The sequence below is a fragment of the Aquarana catesbeiana genome, linkage group LG07 (genome assembly GCF_042186555.1).
Source record: "Aquarana catesbeiana isolate 2022-GZ linkage group LG07, ASM4218655v1, whole genome shotgun sequence".
Classification (NCBI taxonomy): domain Eukaryota; kingdom Metazoa; phylum Chordata; class Amphibia; order Anura; family Ranidae; genus Aquarana; species Aquarana catesbeiana.
In genome coordinates, this window is record NC_133330.1 from 159,651,526 (window position 1) to 159,678,060 (window position 26,535).

The 26,535-nt window shown below is 41.2% G+C and overlaps 1 protein-coding gene across 2 annotated transcripts in view; it reads left to right on the forward strand.

The window, feature by feature from the left end:
• The first annotated feature begins 5,436 nt into the window (after window positions 1-5,436).
• The window catches only part of RBFOX2 (RNA binding fox-1 homolog 2), a 623,882-nt gene continuing 602,783 nt past the window's right edge, over window positions 5,437-26,535 (forward strand). The window contains exon 1 of one of the 2 annotated variants that reach the window (XM_073592800.1): window positions 5,437-5,461. Coding sequence is in view for 1 of the 2 variants with exons in the window: in XM_073592799.1 (XP_073448900.1) it covers window positions 5,807-5,821 (15 nt within the window). In the remaining variant the exon portion in view is untranslated. Of the gene's footprint in view, window positions 5,462-5,665; window positions 5,822-26,535 lie in introns of those variants that run through there. The other variant, XM_073592799.1, reaches the window with a different exon arrangement.

The window sequence follows — 26,535 nt, forward strand, 5'->3', positions numbered from 1 at the left end:
GGTAGCTCCAACGTTGACCGTGACTGCCGACCCAGAAAAAAAGATCTTTCCGACAAAGGTTCCCGCTGTTCTGGTAGCTCCGGTGTCTGACAGTTCTTATATAACTATGGGGCGTGACTATGGGGTGAAGTCACCCGGAGACCCAGCCCCCTTGTGACATCACGGGCCCATCATGCCCGAGGCGGTGACATCAAAGGGGTGGGTTCCTCAGGTGTTGCCACGCCTTATAGGTATATAATAACTGTCAGACACCGGAGCTGCCAGAGCAGCGGGAGCCTTCGTCGGGGGAAGAGTATTTTTTTTTTATTGGGTCGGTGGGGGCAGCATTGTGATTGACATTGAAGATACCACAGTGGGGGGGGGGCATTATTTATTTTTAATAAAAGACTTGTCAAGAACTGCCTCCTGTTTTTCTTACATTTCTTTCTTTTTGGGTGAATGGGTAGGGGTACTATGTACCCTATACTCATTCACATTTGGGGGGCGGGATCTGGGGGCCCCCTTTCTTAAAGGGGGCTTCCAGATTTCGATATGCCCCCTGCATGCACACCCCCACAACCACAGCCCAGGGTTGTTGGGAAGAGGCCCCTGTCCCCATCAACATGGGGATAAGGTGCTTTGGGGTGGGGGGGGCAGAGTTGAAGGCATGTGGCCTGGTATGGTTTGGGTGGGCGCTTGCTTGTCCCCCCCTTTACCTGGCCTGCCAGGCTCCGTGCTTGGGTAACGGTCTGGTATGGATTATGAGGGGGACCCCACGCCGTTTTTTTTTTTTTTTTTTTTGAACATAGGTCACATGTCACAAGTCGGATCAGATGCTGATCCGACTTGGATGCGACTTCCATTATATTCTATGGGCTGAACTCGCACCCAAGTCAGAAAAAATTAGTGCAGGAGCCTTTTCAAAAGTCGGACCAACACAAGTCGGACCAGTTAAGATGGCATTGATTTTTACATGTCATGCAACTTGTGCTCTCAAAGTCAGAGCGCTTGTCGCACCAGTGTCAACCGCCCTTATCAGAATTTTGATGTTGATGGTGCAGGATATACAGCTGCTACATTGGGAATGCATCAATCCCAGTGTTTGGGCAGATAGGCATTTGCAGGATTCAAGCTTTATTTTCATCCTACTCTTTGTATTTATTACACATGTCCCCCTTTTTATAACGATTAAAAAAATAGTATGGATAATCAGGCCTTCATATGTTTTATGGGTGCAGAGGATCTTATTTTCCTCCTGTTGAAATTCAAGTTCTCTTGCAGGGTATATGGGGTATGTATTGGGAACAGCTGGTTGATCATATACCTATTTGTTTTAAGGAAAAGCTGTGCTGGATATCCTTGTTCTTCATCTGAAAGTAAATGAATTGAGCAGGTTCAAAATCTTGGACCTTCTAAGTAACATGGAAACTGTTCTGTCCACAAGTAATTTGTAATTGCCATCAGCTCCTATTGTTTTCTCTGAACTGGTGCCATGATTTTTGTGGCTTTCTAAACCTGGGCTTCAGCTCATGGTTACAATAAAATGGTTTCTTCAGAGGTCTCTTTAACAGTGTTTTGGCATAGCTCCTAACTGTCCTTCCTCCGAGACTAAAATTCTCTGTCCCTCATGCAGCCTCAGTGTGGTTTGTGTAATTAGGGCCATGGCACTGGCATGTCCTTTGCCATACTGTGTGCTAAAAGGTGTCCCTTTATCATTTCAGAAAGTTGGAAAAGTTTTGGTAAATTTTCTCACATATTAGTAAGGGCATTTTCAATACTTAATTGTAAAGAATTGATCATTTAGGCTGCGGTGGTGAAATGGGACCAGGTTGGTAACCTGGCTTTTGGGTAATGTCATCCACTTTGTTGGTGGACAGTGGTTGGTAAACTGGTATTTGGTTGGTGTAAAAGATTGCTGCTTGGGTCTTAATCTGAGTACAGACTGACTGAAAAGCGACCTGTTCAGCAGGAACCAGTCAGTGTGTGCAGGTGTCTGCCCCACAGAAGCTGGTCTAACAACTGGCTTTTGTCAAAGGAACATACTGGAAAACCAGCATCTGATCACTGCTTGCGGGTTATTTTATTAATATTTTTAACATTTTTTTATGTCCTTTATGGCTCACTGAAGTTTCTTTTGGCTGCTTTTTATTCTTTTACCATGGGGGTGGCATTTAGGGAGATCACCTGGATTAAATATCTACATGTTCATTGTGGTCCATTACTGGGGCATGAGCATACTCTAATAGGGTGCATGGCTTCTCCTGCAATATTTATTATAGGCTCCCGATCCTCCTTAGGTGCTTCCTCCTTATATAGGCATGGTATTGGCATGTGTCTTAAGCCCCTGGGCCACATATGAAGAAACATGTAAGGCGGAGCTGGGACACACGCTACAATGCATGCAGGCTGAGCGGCGTCCATCTTGGATACTGGCATTCCGGAGCTTTATGTTACTACAAACGCTGTATGCGCTGCAGATTATTGAGGAATCGCAGGTTGTGCAAAGAATGAGAGGCCAGGATTAAATAGCTTTTTATGACAATGTCCATTCACAGGAGTGCATTCCAGGAGTGAGCAAGAGGCTTGCTATTGGGGAACTTGGAAGGGGGAGGTGCCAGGACTACTGGTGGGAGACCCAAAAAGAAGAGGATCGGGGCTGCTCTGTGCAAAACTATTGCATTGCATTGCAACCATATATATATATATATATATATATATATATATATATATATATATCTCCATTGCCCCTTTCTGTGGGGGTCCCCCAAGGCTCGGTTCTTGGACCCCTTCTCTTCTCTATCTACACCTCCTCCCTTGGTCACCTAATAACTGCCCATGGCTTCCAATACCACTTATACGCTGATGACACCCAAATCTATCTGTCTACTCCTCACCTCACTCCTTCAGTCTCCTCTCGCATTACTAACTTACTAACTGACATATCAGCATGGATGTCGCACCACTTCCTTAAACTAAATCTCTCTAAAACTGAGCTATTAATATTCCCCCCTGCCCGTGCCCCCCTCCATGACTTTTCCATCAAAATCAACAATGCAACCATCAGTCCCTCCCCTCACGCCAGGGTACTAGGTGTAATCCTAGATTCTGACTTGTCATTTCAGCCTCAAATCCAATCGCTGTCAAAAGTTTGTAGAATTCACCTCCGTAACATCTCTAAAATTCGCCCTTTTTTAACAAATGAAACCACCAAGCTCCTCATTCACTCCCTTGTTATCTCTCGCCTTGACTATTGCAACTCCCTTCTCATTGGCCTACCGCTCCATAGGCTATCCCCTCTTCAGTCTATCATGAATGCTGCTGCCAGACTTATCCACCTTACCACCCGCTCAGTGTCTGCCAACCCTCTACTTCAATCCCTACACTGGCTCCCAATCACCCAGCGAATTAAATTCAAAATTCTAACCACAACATACAAAGCCATTCACAACTCTGCCCCAAGCTACATCACTAATCTTGTCTCCAAATATCACCCAAATCGACCTCTCCGCTCTTCTCAAGACCTCCTGCTTTCAAGCTCTCTCATCTCCTCCTCCCATGCTCGTCTCCAGGATTTTTCCAGAGCCTCTCCCATCCTCTGGAACTCGCTACCTCCATCTATCCGGCTATCCCCTACTCTTGCTACCTTCAGGCAATCCCTGAAAACTCATCTCTTCAGGAAAGCCTATCACGTCTCCAACTAATCTCCTACCACTTCCACCAGCTCATTCCCCACAGTTACAACCTTTTGTACCACCTGCCCCACCCTATTAGATTGTAAGCTCTTCTGAGCAGGGCCCTCTTAATCCTATTGTATTGTATTGTATTGTATTATAACTGTATTGTCTCCCTTTTACATTGTAAAGCGCTGCGTAAACTGTTGGCGCTATATAAATCCTGAATAATAATAATAATAATAATATATAAAGTGTTACCTTGGATTACGAGCATAATTTGTTCCAGAAGAATGCTTGTAATCCAAAGCACTCGTATATCAAATCGAGTTTCCCCATAGGAAATAATGGAAACTCAGATAATTTGTTCCAGTGGCACTGTTCGTTTATGCAATACCACATGTAACCAGAGGTCTGGGGGGGTGGGGCGCCAGAGACATTCGGAGAGCACGCGGATGCACTCAGAGAGGCTCAGAAGCACTTGGGAACGGAGTGTTTCTGAACGGCTCCAAGTGTGACCGACACCCCCGCACCTCTGGTCAAATGCAGTACTGCACACCCCAGAGGCTTGAATCCTGCTTGTTTTGGGAGACAACGCTCGCAAACCGAGTCAGGATTTAAAAAAAATAATAGCTCATATTGCAAAGCGCTCATAAACCACGTTACTCGCAATCTGAGGTATTACTGTATATATATACTATACTATATAGCCAATATACTATTTACTGGTGTTAATTACTGGTTGACTGGTATTTGTCTTGTTACACTTTGTTATAACCCACATGTATTATACTAATTTTGTACCCTAATTTTACATTTACTTCTCTTTGTTCTTCTTTTTCAAAAATGTAATACAATTTATTGTACAACAAACATGCTCATAGGTGAGTAAACAAGCATATGCAACAAAATTACTGCACTCAAATTTAAAATGTTCTATTTTTGTTTTACTGCTCTGTACTGATCGCCATTGTCGGTTGGTGGCAAACAACCACCCCCCGCCACACACTGCTCGCTGTCTGCCGGTCAGTCCTCTGGCACTTACCCCATCTAGGTGGCGGGCATTGGGTAGCTGTGGGCATCAGGCAGTCGCGGGCATCCGGCATTGGCAGGCATCCAGCGTCAGGCAGTGGCAGGCATCAAGCTCCTGTGTCTTCTACTCCTCCTCCTCGCTTATGCCATGCGTCTCCTCCCCTCCTCCTAGGCGTTCAATAGGATTGCCTGTCCTTTCAGACAATCTGGTGACGGGCCTCAGACCCCCTTCCTGATTGGCTGGGAGGAGGATCAGTGTTACAATAGCGAATATTCATTCGCTGTTGCAACACACCTGGGTGGGCTCCAGACACAATGCTCTGCGTCCGGAGCCCACCCTATTTTGAAGCCTATTAGAGCCTCTGTCTCTAATTAGATGTTTAAAAAAAACACCCCCGCCACTGTAATTCATGCGCCCGGCGCCCTGCTCATCGATGTATTACTGATCTTTACCCAGCTGTGTGCATTGTTCCACAGACATTTCTAATCAGTAGAAAATGCTGCATTTTTTACTCCCATGTGCAAGAGGCCTTACTAAACTAACCTTTATTATTCTCCCACAATGTGCTGTGTTCTGTGAATGGAGGATGAGGAGATGAATGTCATAATCTCCTCCACCCATTCACAGAATGTGGTGCATTGTGGGAGGACAGTAATACCAGCTCTGTGATTGGTGGAGAGGGCAAAAAGGGGTGGGTGAGTGGCATAACTGTTCAGATTAGCAGTGGTGGCTGTTAACTCTCACAGTACTGGAGGAGGAGGAGAGGCAGAGCCTGCAGGTACCTGGATACACACCTTTACACAGAACTAAGGTTTTTGGTGCTTTCATTTTTTTTTCTTTTCTTGTCCCTCCTGTTCCTCACCCAGGTGTCCCCATGTACTACACACAGTGCCATGACTCTTCTCTCCATTCCATACCTCTGTGCCCTCCTCTCTCTCCTCCCTCTCCTCTCCCTCCGGCTGGAGACAGGGCGTGCGCGGAGTTCCAGTGAGCAGTGCCATGTCCCAGAGCTGGGAGAGAGGGAGAAGGCGCTGAGCAAGACGGAGAACGGCGGATACCCTCCCCACCCCCCCTCCCTCCAGCACCAGGCATTGTCCGGAACTACTGTGTGCGGATCACAGGAATGATGTACTTATGGGTGAGTGCAGAGGGGAAGCTTTTATGGGGAGAAATGGAGGATGCAGGAGATATACCCGGGATCAGGAAGATGCCCACTAATACCATCCCTTCACCCTACCCTCTGCTGATGGCATCTCCAATCATTATTCTATTCTGCATGATGTGATCATACCTGCCTTCTATGGTGTCACCCAAATCCGGCACCATGGGTCATGTTCGCTTTGTTTAGATATTTCTCCTGATTTGTTTCTATACATCAGAGAGAGAGAGAGAGAGCGGTGTGTATGTATAGAGCTCTGCAGTGTCCGATCCTTCCAGGTATAGAGAGCATGGAGCCCACAGCAGACATCCCACACTACATACACCGAGCTCCACATCCCACACTACATACACCGAGCTCCACATCCCACATTACATACACCGAGCTCCACATCCCACCATCTGTCTGCCCGACACTCCATCCTCCTCCTCCATCTACAGCTACACAATACATGGATGCCCAGATATCTGCAGGATCATGTGTATATATGTATGGATGGGATCATAGGTATAAAATGCACAGTATGGGATCATATGTATATTATATGGATGGGATCATATGTATATATTATTAGGATGAGATCATATGTTGCAATTTACTACACAATCACATTGACAGTCTATGATCAGGTGTATGCAGCAAAGTATCCTAACTGATCATTACAGTTTATGACACCATGGGATTCTTTTACAGTGTTGTATAGTAGACTCTTCCCACTGCCCCCCTCCCCTCCATGTGGAACTGCTGCATATCCCAGTGTTGCCATTAGATGCAGCTGTAGTTTGTAGCTATAAGCAGGACTGTAGCTGTAAGCAGGGTAGTTAACTCCCTAACATCCAGGTTGCACATATAGAAGTCCTAGCCCCCATTAACTCCCTAATGACCATTTTACACATATAGAAGTCCTAGCCCCAGTTAAATCCCTAACTTCCATTTTATACATATACAAGTCGTAGCCCCCATTAACTCTCTAACTTCCATTTTATACATATACAAGTCGTAGCCCCCATTAACTCCCTAACTTCCATTTTATACATATACAAGTCCTAGCCCCCATTAGCTCTCTAACTTCCATTTTATACATATAGAAGTCCTAGCCCCCATTAACTCCCTAACTTCCATTTTATACATATACAAGTCCTAGCCCCCATTAACTCCCTAACTTCTATTTTATACACATACAAGTCCTTGCCCCCATTAACTCCCTAACTTCCATTTTATACATATACAAGTCCTAGCCCCCATTAGCTCTCTAACTTCCATTTTATACATATAGAAGTCCTAGCCCCCATTAACTCCCTAACTTCCATTTTATACATATACAAGTCCTAGCCCCCATTAACTCCCTAACTTCTATTTTATACACATACAAGTCCTTGCCCCCATTAACTCCCTAACTTCCATTTTATACATATACAAGTCCTAGCCCTCATTAGCTCCCTAACTTCCATTTTATACATATACAAGTCCTATCCCCCATTAGCTCCCTAACTTCCATTTTATACTCATAGAAGTCCTAGCCCCCATTAACTCCCTAACTTCCATTTTATACATATGCAAGTCGTAGCCCCCATTAGGTCCCTAACTTACATTGTTTACAAATATAAGTCCTAGCCCCAGTTAAATTCCTAACTTCCATTTTATACATATAGAAGTCCTAGCCCCCATTAACTCCCTAGCTTCCATTTTATACATATAGAAGTCCTAGCCCCCATTAACTCCCTAACTTCCATTTTATACATATAGAAGTCCTAGCCCCCATTAGCTCCCTAACTTCCATTTTATACATATAGAAGTCCTAGCCCCCATTAGCTCCCTAACTTCCATTTTATACATATAGAAGTCCTAGCCCCCATTAGCTCCCTAACTTCCATTTCATACAACAGAAGTCCTAGCCCCCATTAGCTCCCTAACTTCCATTTTATACATATAGAAGTCCTAACCCCCATTAACTCCCTAACTTCCATTTTATACATATGCAAGTCGTAGCCCCCATTAGCTCCCTAACTTACATTGTTTACAAATATAAGTCGTAGCCCCAGTTAAATCCCTAACTTCCATTTTATACATATACAAGTCCTAGCCCCCATTAACTCCCTAACTTCCATTTTATACATATAGAAGTCCTAGCCCCCATTAGCTCCCTAACTTCCATTTTATACATATAGAAGTCCTAGCCCCCATTAGCTCCCTAACTTCCATTTCATACATACAGAAGTTGTAGCCCCCATTAGCTCCCTAACTTCTATTTTATACATATAGAAGTCCTAGCACCCATTAACTCCCTAACTTCCATTTTATACATATACAAGTCCTAACTCCGTTAACTCCCTAACTTTTATCTTATACATATAGAAGTCCTAGCCCCATTAACTCCCTAACTTCCATTTTATACATATAGAAGTCCTAGCCCCTGTTAACTCTCTAAAATCCATTTTACACATATAAATGTCCCATCCCCCATTATCTCCCTAACATTTAGTTTACGTAAATAGAAGTCTAAGCCCCTATTAGCTCCCTAACATTCATTGCACACATACAGAAATCTTAGCCCTCATTAACTCCCTAACATTGGGTTCATATGCAAGCCCCTATTCACATTAGTGTAGCACAAAATTGGGTATCGTGTTTATGCGCATTTTTATTTTGCATGTTGGGCACCCCAACAATGGGCTGCCCGACACACAACAAATGCAGTAAAGAAGCTAATGTACCTTCAAGCTTGACACATTTTTAAATGTGTGTTTTCGTACATTTACCACACATTCTTAAATGCACAAAAACACCCGTCTTGCTTGGTGCATTTGGGGTGTCGTTAACAATAGATAAAAATGCATGTTCACAATTTTGTGCTCTTTCCCATTAGGGTAATAGGTTAAATGTTATGGTGAATACAGTGATTAATCAGGGACAGTTCCATTATTTGAGTAATTTGACTATAATAGGTATACATCCTAAGTGGCAAAGGTGCTGTTGGTGCAGAATGTAATTTGGATTCTAACACCTATATTTTTTAATCTCTTTTTACAGTATGATAAATAATATTCATGTTGTGGTTTAGAATACTGAGGATTTGATGAGAGTATGTTACAGTGGTTGTAAAATACTGTCAGTATGTTCACATATGGTTAATGTTGGGAGCATCTGTGTGCTAATAAAATGCACCAATGTGAATTATGGCAGGCATTGTACAGTACAGTACAGCTTTTTAACTGCGGACATGAACGTGAATGTGGGACATACGTGTACGTTTTGTTTCATATAGCTAATAATATGTCCAAATTACAGAAATAGAAGCGCATATTTAGGTGGGCACCTGCAAATGATCTTAATTAATTATGATTCGATAATGGTTCCGCTGTTCTGGTTGTAAACAAAAGGCAAAATGTGTTTAGTTTCAGTTAATTATTATATATTTTTTTATTTTAGGAATTTCTATATATAGAATTAGAAATTATTAGCTACTATGTGCTTTATTTGCATTTATTTCTAATGTTTACTTCAGTAATACCTTTGAAATAATACAGTGAGACAAGCTTTTCATTTATTTTGTTTTCCATGCTCACAGATCATCCTCATTGTTTTACTGCTCATTCTTCGTAATACAAGAATGACTGAATACTAAATGCTATATGTAATTTGCAGCAGTCCTGTACAGGACATTTCCAGTACTACCTGCATAAAATGATTCCATCTGGAAGTACTACTTATTCTTCCTTTTTTCTGTAATAGGCTGCGGGATATATGTCTATTCTGTTCCCAATCAATTGAGTTAAATAGTCCTGCGATGCCAATATACAATACGGCAACACCAAAACACCCTCCCCCCCAAAAATCAAAATCAAGGCTTGAGTTGAAAATGGGGAGTATAGCCTATGTGCTCAGTACTTCAGTTTGTCATCTGGACAGTGTTGTACTGCACCAATCCAACCACTCCCTTTGTCAGTAGTCTGGTAATCCTGAAGCAGTGTGACTATGGGATTTCAAATATGTACATATTCTTGACAAGCAGTAAAAGAGCTTTAGAACAAGTCATCCCTGACCTCCCTAGCCCCTTGTACTGTGAAGTAATTCATTCTAAAAGATCCTCAAAGATCACAACAATGACTCTAAGATCTTAGTGCCAAACCTGTGGCAAGGGGTCATATGTGACTCTTTTTGTGCGGCCTTTAGGACCCATTCAGACAATCACGTATGTGATTTGGTAACAAGCTGCGGGCCACAATGAAATGAAATGGTTCAGCATTGTCATTGTTTTGTTTTGAATAGTCTAATAAATATTTGAAACAACAATCAGGATCATCATTTTCCATGGGACCAAACCCCATTGAATGTTTACCCAATGTTTAATAACAATCACAAAAATCTAATTTTTTAAAATTTTTTTATTAACCAGATCACCATTAATCCCACTCATGTGCTCAGGTGTGACCACCAAAAAAAGCTCCGATCCAGTGTTGCACCCTTCACTATATCAGTGTCCTCGCAGCCTTCCCTTGAGTTTCCAAAACAAGGACTGTGGACAATCTAAACAAAAAACAGACCAGGGAAGCATATGCCCTAGTAGTGCAGTACAATTAAGCAAAGATGAAATGACACAGTGCGCTCTCATGCTCCTGGAATGACACCAAGCTCATCACACAACTGTGAGAATCCACCTTCAGAACTCCTGCATGGATGCCACTAGATGTAATCCACTTGGCTAAAGGCTCTTTTCCCCGTGTCTGTGTATTAGGAAAGAAAGAGAAGGTGAGGAGCCAGCTACAATATCAGCTTTTGCTTTCCATAGCATTACATTTTCTGAATGTCAGGGGTCACCAATATAATGAAAGTTGACCACCACTGCCCGAAGGGCCTGTTTAACCCATCACATTATGTGTTATGCACATTAATATGATTCAGTGCAATTTATTCTGAATGACATCCAAATGCACCTAGCCAAGGGACGTGGCTGCAGCATATCACAATGTGTGTAGCTGTGCACTGCAAAAGATACTATACAGGTGATACTCGAAAAATTAGAATATTGTGCAAAAGTTCATTTATTTCACTAATGCAGCTTAAAAGGTGAAACTAATATGTGAGATAGACTCATTACATGCAAAGCAAGATAGTTCAAGCTGTGATTTGTCATAATTGTGATAAACTTCAACATCTCACGAAAACCCCAAATCCACAATCTCAGAAAATTTGAATATTACATGCAATCAATAAAACAAGGATTGTACATAGAACAATATCGGAGCTCTGAAAATTATAAGCATGCATATGTACTTGGTATGGTCCCCTTTTGCAGCAATTACTGCCTCAATGCAGCGTGGCATGGAAGCTATCAGCCTGTGGCACTGCTGAGGTGTTATGGGAGACTAGGATGCTTCAATAGCGGCCCTCAGCTCTTCTGCATTGTTCGGTCTCATGTCTCTCATCTTTCTCTTGGCAATGCCCCATAGATTCTCTATGGGGTTCAGGTCGGGCAAGGTTGCTGGAAAATCAAACACAGTAATCCCACGGTCATTGAACCAGGTTTTGGTGCTTTTGGCAGTGTGGGCAGGTGCCAAGTCCTGCTGGAAAATGACGTCAGCATCCCCATAGAGCTCGTCTGCGGAAGGAAGCATGAAGTGCTCCAAAATCTCCTGGTAGACGGCTGTGTTGACCCTGGACTTAATGAAGCACAGTGGACCAACACCAACAGATGACATGGCTCTCCAAATCAACACAGACTGTGGAAACTTCACGCTGGACTTCAAGCATCTTGCAGTGTGTGCCTCTCCATTCTTCCTTCATACTCTGGGTCCTTGGTTTCCAAATGAGATGCAAAATTTGCTCTCATCAGAAAAGAGGACTTTGGACCACTGAGCAACAGAAGACCAGGTCTGTTTTTCTTTAGCACAGGTAAGACGCTTCTGACATTGTTTGTTGTTCAGGAGTGGCTCGACAAGAGGAATACGACATTTGAAGCCCATGTCAAGGATCCGTCTGTGTGTGGTGGCTCTTGATGCACTGACTCCAGCCTCAGTCCACTCCTTGTGAAAGTCCCCAACACTTTTGAATGGCCTTTTCCTGACAATCCTCTCCAGGTTGCAGTCATCCCTGCTGCTTGTGCACACTTTTCCCTTCCACATAACTTTCTATTAATGTGCAGCACTTTGGGAACATCCAACTTCTTTTGCAATTACCTTTTGAGGCTTTCCCTCCTTATGGAGAGTGTCAGTGATGGTTTTCTGCACAGCTGTTAGGTCAGTAGTCTTTCCCATGATTGTGATTCCTACTGAACCAGACTGAGAGACCATTTAAAGGCTCAGGAACCCTTTGCAGGTGTTATGGCTTAATTAGCTGATTAGAGTGGGACACTTTGAGCCTAGATTTTTGCACCTTTTCACAATATTCTAATTTTCTGAGACTGTGGATTTGGGGTTTTCATGAGCTGTAAGCCATATTCATCACAATTATGACAAATCACAGCTTTAACTATATTACTTTGCATGTAACGAGTCTATCTCATATGTTAGTTTCACCTTTTAAGTTGCATTAGTGAAATAAATGAACTTTTGCACGATATTCTAATTTTTCGAGTATCACCTGTATGCACCATTTTTGGTGTGTTAGTCAACCCATTTTAGTGAATGGGTTGCCTTAACCCAATCCCTTTCACTGCCAGGTCCGTCGTATGGACCTGACAGCAGGGGGTTTTGCACACGTTCCCAGTGGCTACAGTTATTGGGGTTGTGTGTATATCTGACAAGCAGACTCATGCCTGTCAGATGGAAGCATTCATGCGGCTCTGCTGCCGCCCAATTGTTTCCACACACATCCTGGTAACGGCTCCCTCCTCTGTGGGCCCAGGACCAACATATTGGGTGCCACCAGGTAAGGGGAGGAAGTAGAGCAGACATACATCCGCTCTCCTCCCCTCTTTGTTGCTGACCCAGAAAGCGACATCTTTGACATCACTTCCTGGGTCCACCTCTCAGTGTCTCTGGCCAGCAGCCAGCGTGGCCTAGAAAGATTGTAATGCAATGCGACACCCAAGCACATAAAACTCCCCCCCCCCCCGGTTGTTTTTTTTGTACGTTTACAACCACTTTAAGGTTGTTTTTTGTACGTTAAGTTGCACTGTAAGCCAATTCAAAGTAAATGGATGCCTGAAGACATGAAACCCTTACTTTTCTAGCGTGTACACTATGGAATATATGAACATGAAGGGTTTCTTAGAGAAACTGTATATGCAGTGACTTTAAGTGAGCCCTTTTCACTGTAAGCTTACGGGAAGCCCACTCACATACAGGCTTGGCCTCATACAGACTTGCATACCCAGGACTGCCTATATTTTCTTTAATTTCCTCAGGGATAGTTGTTCTTTGTAAGGTCTGTGCTCAAGTAGAAAAATGCTTAATTAGAAAACGGTCTATGAAATTTTTGTGATATACCACAACTAAAGAATTGCTTCATTAATACAAAAAATACAGAGATCATTACACCTCACGCACTGAATTAAATTTTTGTACATTTGTGGGTGAACATTGCATCCATTATTACTGGACTTTTAATGAGGGTAACTGGATGTCCCAGATTTCCTTAGACAGTCATCATTTTAAAGTGTATGTAAACTATCAAAATGAGCTTCTCTTATTTGTTCCTTTTTGGCCTGTTAAATATAACTTTGAAAGGGTTTGGTTATATTTTGGTAGAAATTCAGGGCTGCTCTGTGACCTGTGCACACTTCATGTGTTATCTCAAGGAGCCCAATTATCCCTCTAAGTTGCAGATCAATAAGTGCTAATGATGTAGACTTGAAAAAGGTTGTAATTCTGTAGTTTAGCTAGAGAAAACTGAGCAGAGTTGACTCAGTCCAAAAAAAATGTGTTTTCATCACACAAATGGACCTAGGAGCTGAGTGCATTCTTGGTAGATCAACATTTTTCTGCACTTGCAGGGTCTTTAACTGCCTTCCATCTGGCTAATGTACATATATGGCTGGATGGGAGTTCTGCAGATACGGGTGGACATACCCATACATCTTCCGCAATCGGCAGCTCCTAGAGTGCGCACTCACGAGCCCAGTGGTTGCCGTGCCCTTTGGACACAGTGAATCATATAAGTGGGTAAAAGACCAATGAAATTGGTCCTATACCATGTGATCGCTCTGTCCAATCAGAGCAATCACACGTAAGCAAGAAAGTAAACATCACTGTGAGAGGAGAGAGAACATTTACAGTGGTACAGTGGGTAGTCTGCAGCCTGTCACACTGTTTCGACATACATCAGTACAACACAGTCTCCTGCGCTCAGCAGCTTAGTCCATGTGTAAGTGGTGTAGCCAACCCTTCGGATAGAATATGGAATGTCAAAGGTCTTGCTGCCGTCTTCGAACAATGGTATCCTTAGAACTGAAACATAGAAAAACAGGGGGTGCGCACCGACCTTGTGCATTACCAAAGATAAAATTTATTCAAATAGTAAAAACAAAAAAGTCATACTCAAATGTTTAAAAAAGTCTTAACATTGCTCCAAAAATTTGGAACCGTGTCTTCTAGACACCTGCAACCAGGTTTGTTTGTGAGTATGACTTTTCTTTTTACTATTTAAATACATTTTATCTTTGGTAATGCACAAGGTCGGTGCGCCCTCCCTGTTTTTCTATATATTGACACATATCAGTGCCAGCCAGCTCACAGTGTCCCTGATCACTAGCCCCCAGTTTAGTATGAACAGTGCAGCCAACCACCTGTCAACCTGCCCCAGTGTCACCAGTCCTGCCAAAACAGTTACCATATCACTAGCTACTTCAGTCAATGTTACCAGGCGATTGCCAACAGCCAGTGTCTCTGATTGCCAGACCAGTATACACCAGCACCAGTGTCCAGATTACTGCCATACCAGTGTCCTGACCACTGACATACCAGTGTCCTAATTACCACCATACCAGCCTCTTGATCACCACCATACCAGCGTCCTGATTACCGCCATACCAGTGTCTTGATCACCTCCATATCAGTGTCATGATCACTGCCACACTAGCTTCAACAGAGCAAGTGTCCCTGACTACAGTGATGCCAGACCAGTATAAACCAGCATCAGTGTACTGATCGCCGCCATACCTAGTGTCAGTGTCAAAACGTTCATTTTCTGTCCACATTTTCCAAAAACTTGTGGCAAAAAAAATGTATTTTCAAAAGACTCACTAGGCCTCTTATGCCACTTACACACGAGCGGACTTTGACTGGACTGGTCCGGCGGACAATTCGACCGTGTGTGGGCTTCATCGGACCTGCAGCTGACTTTTTCGGTCGAAAATCTGACGGACTTTAGATTTGGAACATGTTTCAAATCTTTCCGACGGACTCGAGTCCAGTCGAAAAGTCTGCTCGTCTGTATGCTAGTTCCATGGACAAAAACCGATGCTAGGGCAGCTATTGGCTACTGGCTATGAACTTCCTTATTTTAGTCAGGTCGTACGTCATCACGTACGAATCCGTCGGACTTTGGTGTGATCATGTGTAGGCAAGTCCGTTTGTTGTGAAAGTCAGTCGGAAGTCCGCTGAAAGTCCGTCGGATAGACCGCCGAACCAGTCCGGTCGAAAAGTCCACCCGTGTGTACGCTGCATAAGAAAGTACGGTGTGTTTGGTGTGTTGGTGTGTTTTCTTTCCAGAATGGGGTCATTTTGTGGGTGTTACCACTATCCTGGTGCTCCAGGGCCTCCAAAAATGTGATGTGTAATCAGGAAATTTGATGTGCAATGTATGCCCCTAGAACATCTGAAGGTGCTCTTTGGATTTTGGGTTCCTGTATGTGGCTAGGTTTAAAAAAAAAAAAACTCACACATGTGGTATTACCATACTCAGGAGGAGTATCAGAACGTGTTTTGTGTTGTAGTTCTAAGTATGCCTAAGCTGTGTATCCTTTTAATTGTCAACTTTATAAAAAAATAAATACAACTTAATTTTATTTACACATGTTCAAAAAAACTGGTGGTAGAAAAATGTAATTTTCAAAAGACTCAGTATGTTTCTTGGAAAATATCTTGACGTGTGTTCTTTCCAAAATATGGTCATTTTATGGGCGTTTCCATTATCCTGGTCCTCCAGGGCCTCCAAAAATATGATAGGTAGTCAGTAATTTAGATGTTTAATTTATGCCCCTGGAAAGCCTTAAGATGCTTTTTGGATTTTTGGTCTGTCTATGTGGCTAGGCTGTAAAAAAGTCCCACACGTGTGGTAGTCAAGAGGAGTAGCAGAATGTGTTTTGGGGTGTAAATATAAGCATGCCCATGCTGTGTGTGAGAAATAACTTGATAAAATATCAACTTTGTGAACAAAAGAAAAACTAATTTTATTTACGTTCATCATTTTCCAAAGTGTTTTGGCAAAAAATAACAGCTTTAATAAACTCACTATGTCTTGTACTAAATACTGTGTACTTTGCAAAAAGGGTCATTTTCAGGGTGTTTGTAATACCCTGGCATTTTAGGACCTCAAGAATTGAGATAGGCAGTCAGTACATCAGGAGTGATCGATTTTCAATATACAGTATATGCCATAGTTTGTAAACTAACTTTCACACAGACTACATAATATACACCCATTTTGATTATTTTTTACCAAAGAGAAGTAGCAGAGTACATTTTGGTGTAAATTTATAAAGAAAGATTATTTATTTGCAAAATTTTATAGCAGAAATTTTCAATTTTTTTTCTTTTATATAGCAAAAAAAGAACAGTGGTGATTAAATACCACCAAAAGAAAGCTCTGTTTGTCTCAAAAATGATATAAAATTAATTTGGGTTACCGTATGCCTGAGTAATTGTCATTCAAAGTGTGACAATGCCGAAATCTGAAAAAATTACCTGGACTGGAAGGGGTTGAAGTGGTTAAAGAGATAAAATATGGGGAAATTTGCACGTATTGCAGAGATGCTTTTTTATGTTGCCCTTAGTTTAACAGAGTTTAGCCATAAGTTTAACAGAGCTGTCTTTATATGAAAAACAGTATCAGGTCCCTAGAAACTAAAATCTATACATGCCAGTGTAGAACAAATACAATTTTAATTTATATCCCTTGACCTGTCCAGTGAAGTAGTACTGTTCAGTTAGAAAAAAAAAATCACAATTCTAATTAAAATGTTAAAAATTGTGTTTATTGGGAGCCTATAAAAAAAAAACATAATTTTTTGTTTGCTTGCACTTGTGTACCCTTTGATTTTGTTCCTGCAAAAAAATAATTGTAATTGTATGTGCACTCCAGTGTATTTACATTATTTGTATATTTTTCCCTCAGTCAGTTGGGATTGTTAGTATAGTAACAATAATAAGAGCTTGCATTATTGGTTGCTCAGCAACCTAGATCTGTGATCCATTGACTCAGAACTCCCTGCAACATTTTTGTCTTAGAAATGCATTACAATGGGTGTGAGGGCAGTGGAGTGGGTGTGATTACAAGGGAAGTGAGGGCAGTGGAGTGGCTCTAGTAATGTATGCAGGAGCAGCAAGAAACATTTGTGCTAAAAGTGCAGATGCAGAAGGAAAAACAAACACAGAAGCTGTGGAACTGGTGGACAGCAGATCACAAAGTAGAAAAGTGATCAGGACACAGGCCAGAGATGGTTTCATATGAGCAGTGAAGTGTAGGATCAAAATGCAGAGATGTAGTCCAAGGGACATACCATAGTCAGTAACATTATTAAAGATATCAAGTCAGGTAATGGAGAATTCAAAGTAGATCCGGTACTAGAAAGTAGAAAAGAGTCTGTGTTCATGGTATTATGCATGTTGTTGGAAACATTTGGCTAGGAGAACAGACTTCTGCAGAGTTCTTCCTAAACTTGAAATGAGATCAAAGATGATATTACAAGGGATGATATAGACCAGGGGTCTTCAAACTTTCTAAATAAAGGGCCAGTTTACTGATTTTCAGATTTTAGGGGGGGGGGGGGCATTGGGAGTAGAAAATGTCTTTGCGTCCAGTGGAAGTAAACAATGCCCTATCTTTGGTGTCAGTAGGAGGATTATTATTATATGGGATTTATAAAGCGCCAAGAGTAGTGCCCCATTGTTAGTGTCAGTTGGAGGAATAGTGTCCCATTGTTGGTGTCAGTGGGAGGAATAGTGGCCATTGTTTATATCAGTAGGAGGAATAGTGCCTCATCATTGGTATCAATAAAAAGCATTGTGCCCCATGATTGGTGTCAATGGAAGAAATTGTGCCCCATCGCTGGTGTCAGTTGGAAGAATATCGCTTACCAGAAAGGAACACTATATAGTTTTGCAAAATGAGTTTATTTAATGTTACAAAATGGATAAAAAAATGTACAAAGTAAAAACAAGAGAAAATAGAGTTCTCAAATGATATAACCACAGGTGTATATGAAAATATTAGATTCCCTATAACTATCGCTATCGCTTCTTCAGGACCTATTTCCATTGACTGCAGGCAAAGGGATTCTGTATGGGAAAAAAAAAAAAAGTATCAAAACTTCATTGGACGGATAGCCAATGCAGACAAATCACATATATCAATATAAACCCCATAAATAGTATGGGGACAGTGTATATAGAGTGTGCTACTCACATAGCAGAGAGAACACTCCCATGCGTGGCATGCCGTGTGCCGCCTGGAGGCAGCCAGATAGGATGGTTGCTCTACATACTGGTACCGGTAAAGCCCGCTCAAATGTTCAAAAACAATTTTCTAACAATTTTCATTGGATGTGGTACCCCCTTAGCTATTTCTTTCTAAACATATCTTATCGGGAAGAATATCGTCTCATTGTTTGTGTCAGTGACAGGAGATATGCCCCATTGTTGGTGTCAGTGGATGGATTAGTGCCCCAAGGGTCAGATAAAGGCAAGCAAAGGGCCACATCTAGCCCCCGGGGCAACGGTTTGGAGACTGCGGATATAGCCTCTGTTTCATTAGCACAAAGTGTTCAGTTTTGGAAAAGGTTTTGGTAACTCGGTAATGTACTGTAACACATGGTAATGTAATGGGATAAATTGAAAGCAGCTCCACCCAAAAAGGGTAGCTCCATTTGTCTGCCTCCAGGTACCTGCTCCCAGTTCCAGCTGAGTTCACTAACTCAGCCAGAAGTTCACCCCACCCTCACCTGCAGCCAGGCCATTCACAGAGCTCAGCATGATTTGCGCATGCGCATTAGGGAACCAGCTGTGAAGCCGCAAGGCTTCACTGCCGGTTCCCCTTAGTGGAGATGGCGGCGGCAGCACCCGATTGAAAAATAGGCTCAGGTAAGTGTCCTAATATTTGTAAAAAGAGTGCAGTGCTGAAAAAAAAAAGTGCATTAGTGCGAATGCAAACAAATATACTAATATGCAAGCAATTATATATAAACAATAATAACTGTGAAAAAAGTTTGAAGACACATATGAAAAATTACCTCACATGTGAATAAAGTGCAATAGTGCAAACAAAAAATTCATATAAAGCTGGATTCCATCAAAGAAAGTCCCATGGGAGAAAAGAGTGTTTGAAAAGGACGATCATACACCTGATGGCGTGACACCCATCACCATATTCAAAAATGGAGGCTTACCGGAAAGCCAGCGACCCCTCTTACTCCGAGAGGTCACTTGGATCTCTGATCCGCTGAGAAAGAAAATCCAGATGTTCCTCTCCTATGGCCATGGATGGTATACACCAGGAGGTTCACAGCAACTCAGAATACAGGATGCAGTATTAGGAAGACTCGACAGCAGAATGTTTAGGAAAAAAAAAATAGACTTCAAATAGTGTGATACTGTCTCAACATCCGGTTTATTAAACAGTACACTTGCATAAAAGTCCAAACTATGATCATGTCACAATCCACAGATCAAACAGATAAAATCCTTGTGAGTTTCAAGCAGCGATCACGCAGGTGCAGCAGCATGTGTACGTGACTATCCCAAGAATAGTTTCGTCATAAATTACATCATTAGGGGTACATACACATACCTAATGCTGCTCTTTAAATAGTCCTGTTGAGAGAGACAAGGTCAGATAGAAATGACCTTTACATCCATTGGTAAGCAAAACATGTCTCACCATAGGTTAAATGAAAGAATGACCTGTGCAACCATTGGTAAAAGAGTATGCTTGTCAATCAAGGCAAACAGTTCTTCCTAATGAGAAAAAAAAAGGGAATTAAATGCACAGCACCATCTTGTGGGTCATAACAAAATCCCCATGGAGGCAAATTATCATCACTCAAGGCAAACAGTTGTTCCTAATCATCTAAAAAATAATTAAATGCACAACGTCATCATGTGGATCATAACAAAATCCCCATAAATATTTAAAAACTTGAAAATTTTAATTTAAAATTAAGTGGACACGGTTCCTCATCACAAGTATTCACAAAATAGTATATATATAATAAAATATATTCATAATTCAAAAATGGTTAAAATATTAAAAATTCAATTATGAGGTTTATAGACCACAACATGCATACACAACATATGTATCCCTAAGGGCATCTAAACCATTCAATTTAACCTCAAAATCAGATGGCATATGATAATGTGTCCCTAAGGTCATCTAACCATTCTATTTGATCACAAAATTAGAAGGAAAAATGGTGATGAATTTAGGTGGTTGAGGGGACATTATTAATAAAACAGTTCATGGGGACATATTTTTCAAGGGCAATGAAAGTGGTGCCCTTGGGGTCCCTGTTGTGTTTTAAATCATAATGTTTAGAAACATTATGTTTATCGAAACCCTTTCGGATATTGGCTATATGTTCCGCCAGTCTAATACTTAGCATTCATACAGTATGCCCTACATATTCCAAGCCACAGGAGCACCTAAGGAGATACACAACACATTCAGTCATACATGAAATGAAAGACTTAATAGGATAAGTTACTCCTGTGCCTACAGAGGTAAATTCAGTTATTTTCCAATGTGTATTGATTCTACAGGCCTGACATTTTCCACAAAGTTAATAATCCTTCAGATCACCAAAAAAAGTAGGTCTGATGGGGGGGGGGGGGGATTTAGGACATTAGGTGCTACTGTATTTCTTAAATTAGGTGCTCCCCAAAAGATAACCCAAGATTGATCAGGTACTCGAGGGCCAAGAAGTCGGTCACTCTTTATGACTGGCCAGTGTCGCTTAATAATCCTTTTAAATTGCCCAATGGTGGCTCAAAAAGGTAGTAATAAAAGTCATCAAAAAACGTTTGATCGATCAGCATAAAGTCCCTTTAAGGCGTCTTCATATATAGAAGGAAAGATAGATCATCACCATCACCCAATAGTACTGACTCTTACCATCAGTGTATGGGGTATACACTTTTAAATATACTGAATAGTGGCACTATCGATCCTTCCTACAAACACTGTTCCACTGCACATGCGGTTAAAGCAGCTCCACCTCATGTGAGACCATTAAGGGTAAGGAAATCACTCCACATCCAGAAAAGACCTACTGCAGGCAAGCTCCAGCATCCACATGTATATAACAATAGAAAGGAACGCTCATTGCGCAATGATCGATACAAACCAATTTATTGAAGATAAAAATGGATCCACTCACATTTAATGTAGGTAAAACAGGCACGTAGAAACGTCCAGCACATCAAACCACTAAGATGGGTGCCACATCACCGCCCACGATCTGCATCACACGTCCCAGACTTCATCCAACGTTTCGTCACCAAAAGTGCATCAGGGGCGTGATGATGCACTTTTGGTGATGCCCCTGTGGTTGCAAATAATAACTAGAAAAGCTACAATTTCTGGGGAAATTGTGTGAAGTGTTCTTGCCTCCACCAGTAGTCTACAAGCATTATCAAGCCTAGCAGATGAAGGTATGACCACATGCATTTGGGGGATCTCAGCATCTTGACGTAGAATGGAGGTGAAGGTGTGCTATCAGTTTGATGATAATCAGTGTTTACATTCACTGTTTCCTGGCAACGCTCATGCCCTGTTTATGCTTCACAACCACTGCTCAATACACAATACACAGGATCATGATAGCTGTAATAACTGTGCAGTATTTCAAACGGTCGTATTTTAAAAACTATAAATCCTACAGAGAAGATCTTTATATTGTGAGAATCACAAGACCCAGACCTAGATTTTGATGCATAGTATGTCTCTGAAATATTAAAAATGAAGGCACAGTTGCAGTTTAGATATTGCCCTTCAAATTTGGAGGGGGCTAGAGTAGAGTTTCAATGAATGTCAATGGACGGCGTGAGTTACAAACAAATGGTCATATTGTGAAAACTATCAGGACTATGGCTTAGCCATGGACATGTTTAGTGGCAGCAGGGATATATCTGAACGTTTTGAAATAAGATTTGTGTAGGTGGGCTTGAAAATGAGGGAGTGGGAGGGAGATGGGCGGAGCCTAGCGGAGCAGACATGCATTGTTAGAGCTCCGCACTGCTGAGGAGAGAAGAGATGGACAAAGCGGAGCCTGCAGGCTCAAAAGGTATCCATTTGAACCTTTTTGCCCCAGGGAACAAATTGTGAAAGTTTGGGCAGGAAATATGGTACTGGGAGGAAACCGTGGCAGAAATAAAAATCACCTCACAAAGAGCTCACAGGCACTCACTGCAACTATAGCAGCTCCAGTCACCTCACAAGATACAGCATCAGGGCGCTCTCACAGACAGAAAATGTCACAGCAAGACTCTCCATTTGAGTGAGATACAGAACAAATCCTCTCACAAACTTCTCCACAAGCCTCCTCAGCATCCCCAGTAATATTATTACAATTTGAAAAGATGCTTTATAAGGCTTTAAAACAAACCTCAGACCAAATAACAAAAAGCCTAACCAAAGAAATAAGAGAGCTGGGAAACCGCACCGCAGCCCTAGAAATAAAAATGGATGAAATTGAAATTACAACCCAAGTAAATATAACAGAATTGGAACAATTAAAAGAAGAGAATTTGATACTTCAAACTAAGCTCGAAGATTACGAAAATAGAGCCAGACGTTCAAACTTGCGCATAAGGGAAATACCTGAAACTGTGACAGACCTGCAATCTACTATTACTGCTCTATTACAAGAACTAAAGCCAGATATCCCTATTGAAGGTTTAGAACTGGACAGAGTACACAGAGCCCTCACAGCCAAAAAGAAAGACGGACCCCCACGTGATATAATCACAAAATTTCATTATTACAGAACGAAAGAACAAATACTAATTGCTGCAAGAGAAAAAAAGGAACTTAAAGAGGAGTTCCACCCAGGGGGCCGTCAAAAAAAAAAAAAAAAATTAAAAGTCAGCAGCTGCAGTATTTGTAGCTGCTGACTTTTAATTTTTTTTTTTAATTGGACACTCACCTGTCCCTGGGTCCAGCGATGCGGGGGATCGAGGCCCTGCTCGTCCCCCCCCCTCCGCTCGTCGGCGCCGGCATTTCAACTGTGGGCGCCGGGCTGTGGCTTCACAGCCTGGCACCCACTGCGCATGCGCGAGCGGCGCCGCGCGCCGTGATTGGCCGCTCAATCACCTGGGACCTGTAATGGGTCCCAGATGATTGACAGGAGGGAGGGAGCAGAGCGGAGCCCTTCCTGTGCCTGGGGGGAAGTGATGTCACCAGCCCAGGCAAAGGAACAGGCAGACTACGAGGGACCACCTAGCAACAGGCATTTAGAGGTAAGTGAAAAAAAAAAAATATCCAAATGTTTTTTTGGTTTTTTTTTTATATTTTTTCCAGGTATTTTTGTTTTTTGGGTGGAACCCCACTTTAATTTTCAAGGACACAATTATCAAATTTTTGCTGACCTATCCCAACTTACTATTACTAATAGACAATCCATGAAACCCCAACTAATGGAACTGCAACGCCACAACATTATGTATCAATGGGGCTTCCCCTTTTCAGTCAGATTTAACTACCAAGGTACAATTTACAGAAGCAGATCAGCAGATGAACTACAACAAACCCTTTTAAAATTAAATCTGACAGAACCCACAAGCAGCAACTCTCCCACACGCAGAAGAATGGCATCATTTTCACCTTCAGGCAGCACTCAGAAAATTTCAGAACAAAATGGGAATCATCATTCTCACAAAAGAGGCCGTTATGCCACATCATCCATGGACCAAGAAGATTCAATGGACTGACATCCTAATTCCTGATATCTCTTCATTTATTATACTAAGAGATGGTTCTCTATAAAAAACCTGTATTTATAACTGAATGTAACTGCATTCTGATAGTCACACACTGTGTGGGATCATGTTACATTCCAGTTATTCCAGTTATACTTCTTATTACTTCTGATTCATATAGCCTTAGAATATATAAGTGAAATAAGGAAATTCTTGTTCAGTTATATATTATCAGGTAATAACAATAGATTTATTACTTTTTAGGACAAATATGTTCAATAATCCAGAAGTAATGGAAGCTTTTTCTTTCTTTTCTTAAAACAAATATATTATTACCTAACTAGTTCCTAGAATTATGTTTTTGTCTATTCTAATCTGAAGCAGTACAACCTCAATTTTATGAGTTAACATATCTAAACAGTTACATATGAATAAAATATGTAATTGTTTACTCTAAAAGGGTTAAAATCCCAAAATAATTCAAACTATCTTCATCAATACCAAAGTTATTAACAGTACCTTTCTAACTGAATTATTTAGCCTAGGGCAAGACTAACCATATACAACCACCCTGGAATAAATAATTTCAACAAAAACTATATTCTGCACTCCAATTAATGAAACATCATTTTGATGTCTTTTGACATAGCACTTCTCTCCTGTAAGCGGGAGATCCGTGTACCCCATTAGCCCTCCTCATTCTCCCAACCATATTATGTGGGAGTGTGACGAAGGCACTTATTCCCCTGAGAGAGATATTTATTCTCTTTCACGGGTAAATTGTGATTACTTGCAAAAAATAATTTATACAATGTATCATCTAATCTCATATGTTTTTTGTTTACTCTTTACTCCAGAATTCACTGGTTTCTTTTCTATCTATTCATCTCTTCAGTCCACACAGGTTGATCTGCGCGTCAGCTCTGCATAACAAAAAGTAAGTCAAAACTATTTGATCTGTTGCCATGGCACCACTGAATATACTTTCCCTGAATGTTCAGGGAATAAATGTCCCTCAAAAAAGGACCAAAGCCTTCCGTACTTTCCATAACAAGAAGGCTCACATAGTATGCCTCCAAGAAACACACTTCACCAAAGATTCTACTCCAAAATATATTTCTCCTTTTTATCAACAAATTTACACGGCTTCTGCCTGTACCAAGCAAAGGGGAACTCTAATTGCATTTCACCGATCCACACCATTCACCTTATCATCAGAAATTAAAGACCCAGAAGGTAGATACCTGATACTCATGGGTTATATAATGGATATAGCAATCACGGTGATTTCCTACTACGCTCCTAGCAAACAACCTACACCATTCCTCTCACATATATTACAAGTGATTAATACACACAAAATAGGAACAGTGATAATGTGTGGGGATTCGAACCAGGTCCTCCTCCCATTTCTAGATAAATCACCTTTTACACCATCCAAAGTAACCTCTAGATTACCTTTTTCTCAACTTCTTTCCAAATACAATCTGGTAGATTCGTGAAGAGAAAGTAACCCAATGAAAAAGAAATTCACTTATTTCTCGCACCCTCATCAAACCTTCACCAGAATAGATCATATTTTTCTAACAATAGGACTGATACCAGAAATTATTGCATCAGATATAATTCCGATTCCGTGGTCTGACCATAATGCAGTATACACTACTATAGCCTCAGCCATACCAAAAGCGCATGACCCCACGTGGTACTTACCGGACATAATGCTCAAACACCCACTACATCAGATGGCCATTGAACAAGCTTTAAAGGAATACATATCAATTAATAATACAACAGACATCTCCCCAATAACACTGTGGGAAGCTCATAAGCCTGTCTTGCGTGGTACAATACAAAGACAAATGGCACTATTTAAACGGGAACGCAAAAATCTAGCAAAAAAACTAGAACTCAATTTTAATGCAGCCTACATATCATTTCAAGATAATCCATCTCAGAGTACAAAATCTCATCTGGAAAAATCTAGATTGGAATACGATCTATTTCTCACTGAGTCAGTTGATAAATCCCTCAAACGCTCCAAACACAATTTCTACATGAATACAAACAAACCAGGTACATATTTGGCTCGGGCATTAAATTCAACTAACAAATCTTTCAAACCAATACGTTTGAAATTATCAAAAAATGTTTACACTTGTAATCCAGTTAAAATAGTCCATAAATTTCACTCACATCTCACAACTTTATACAAGACAAACAATAAATTTAATTCTACAGAGGCTGAATCCTTCTTCTCAAAAACAACCTTACCTGAGTTATCTCAGAATCAAAAAAGCAGTTTGGATGAGCCTATAACTATAGATGAAGTTGCTAACGGCATAAAAGACCTAAAACTTAACAAAAGACCAGGCCCAGATGGCTACTCGGCTTTATACTATAAAACATTCTCAGAAATACTCTCTCCCATTCTCACTGAAACTTTTAACAAACTTCTAGATGGACATTCTTTTCGGCAAGAAACACTAATGGCAATTGTTTGTATGATCCCAAAACCCCTTTCTGATGATACTTCCTGTGTGAATTATCAGCCTATCTCTCTGTTAAACCTCGATATTAAATTATTAGCAAAAATAATAGCAAAACGCCTCAATAGCATTA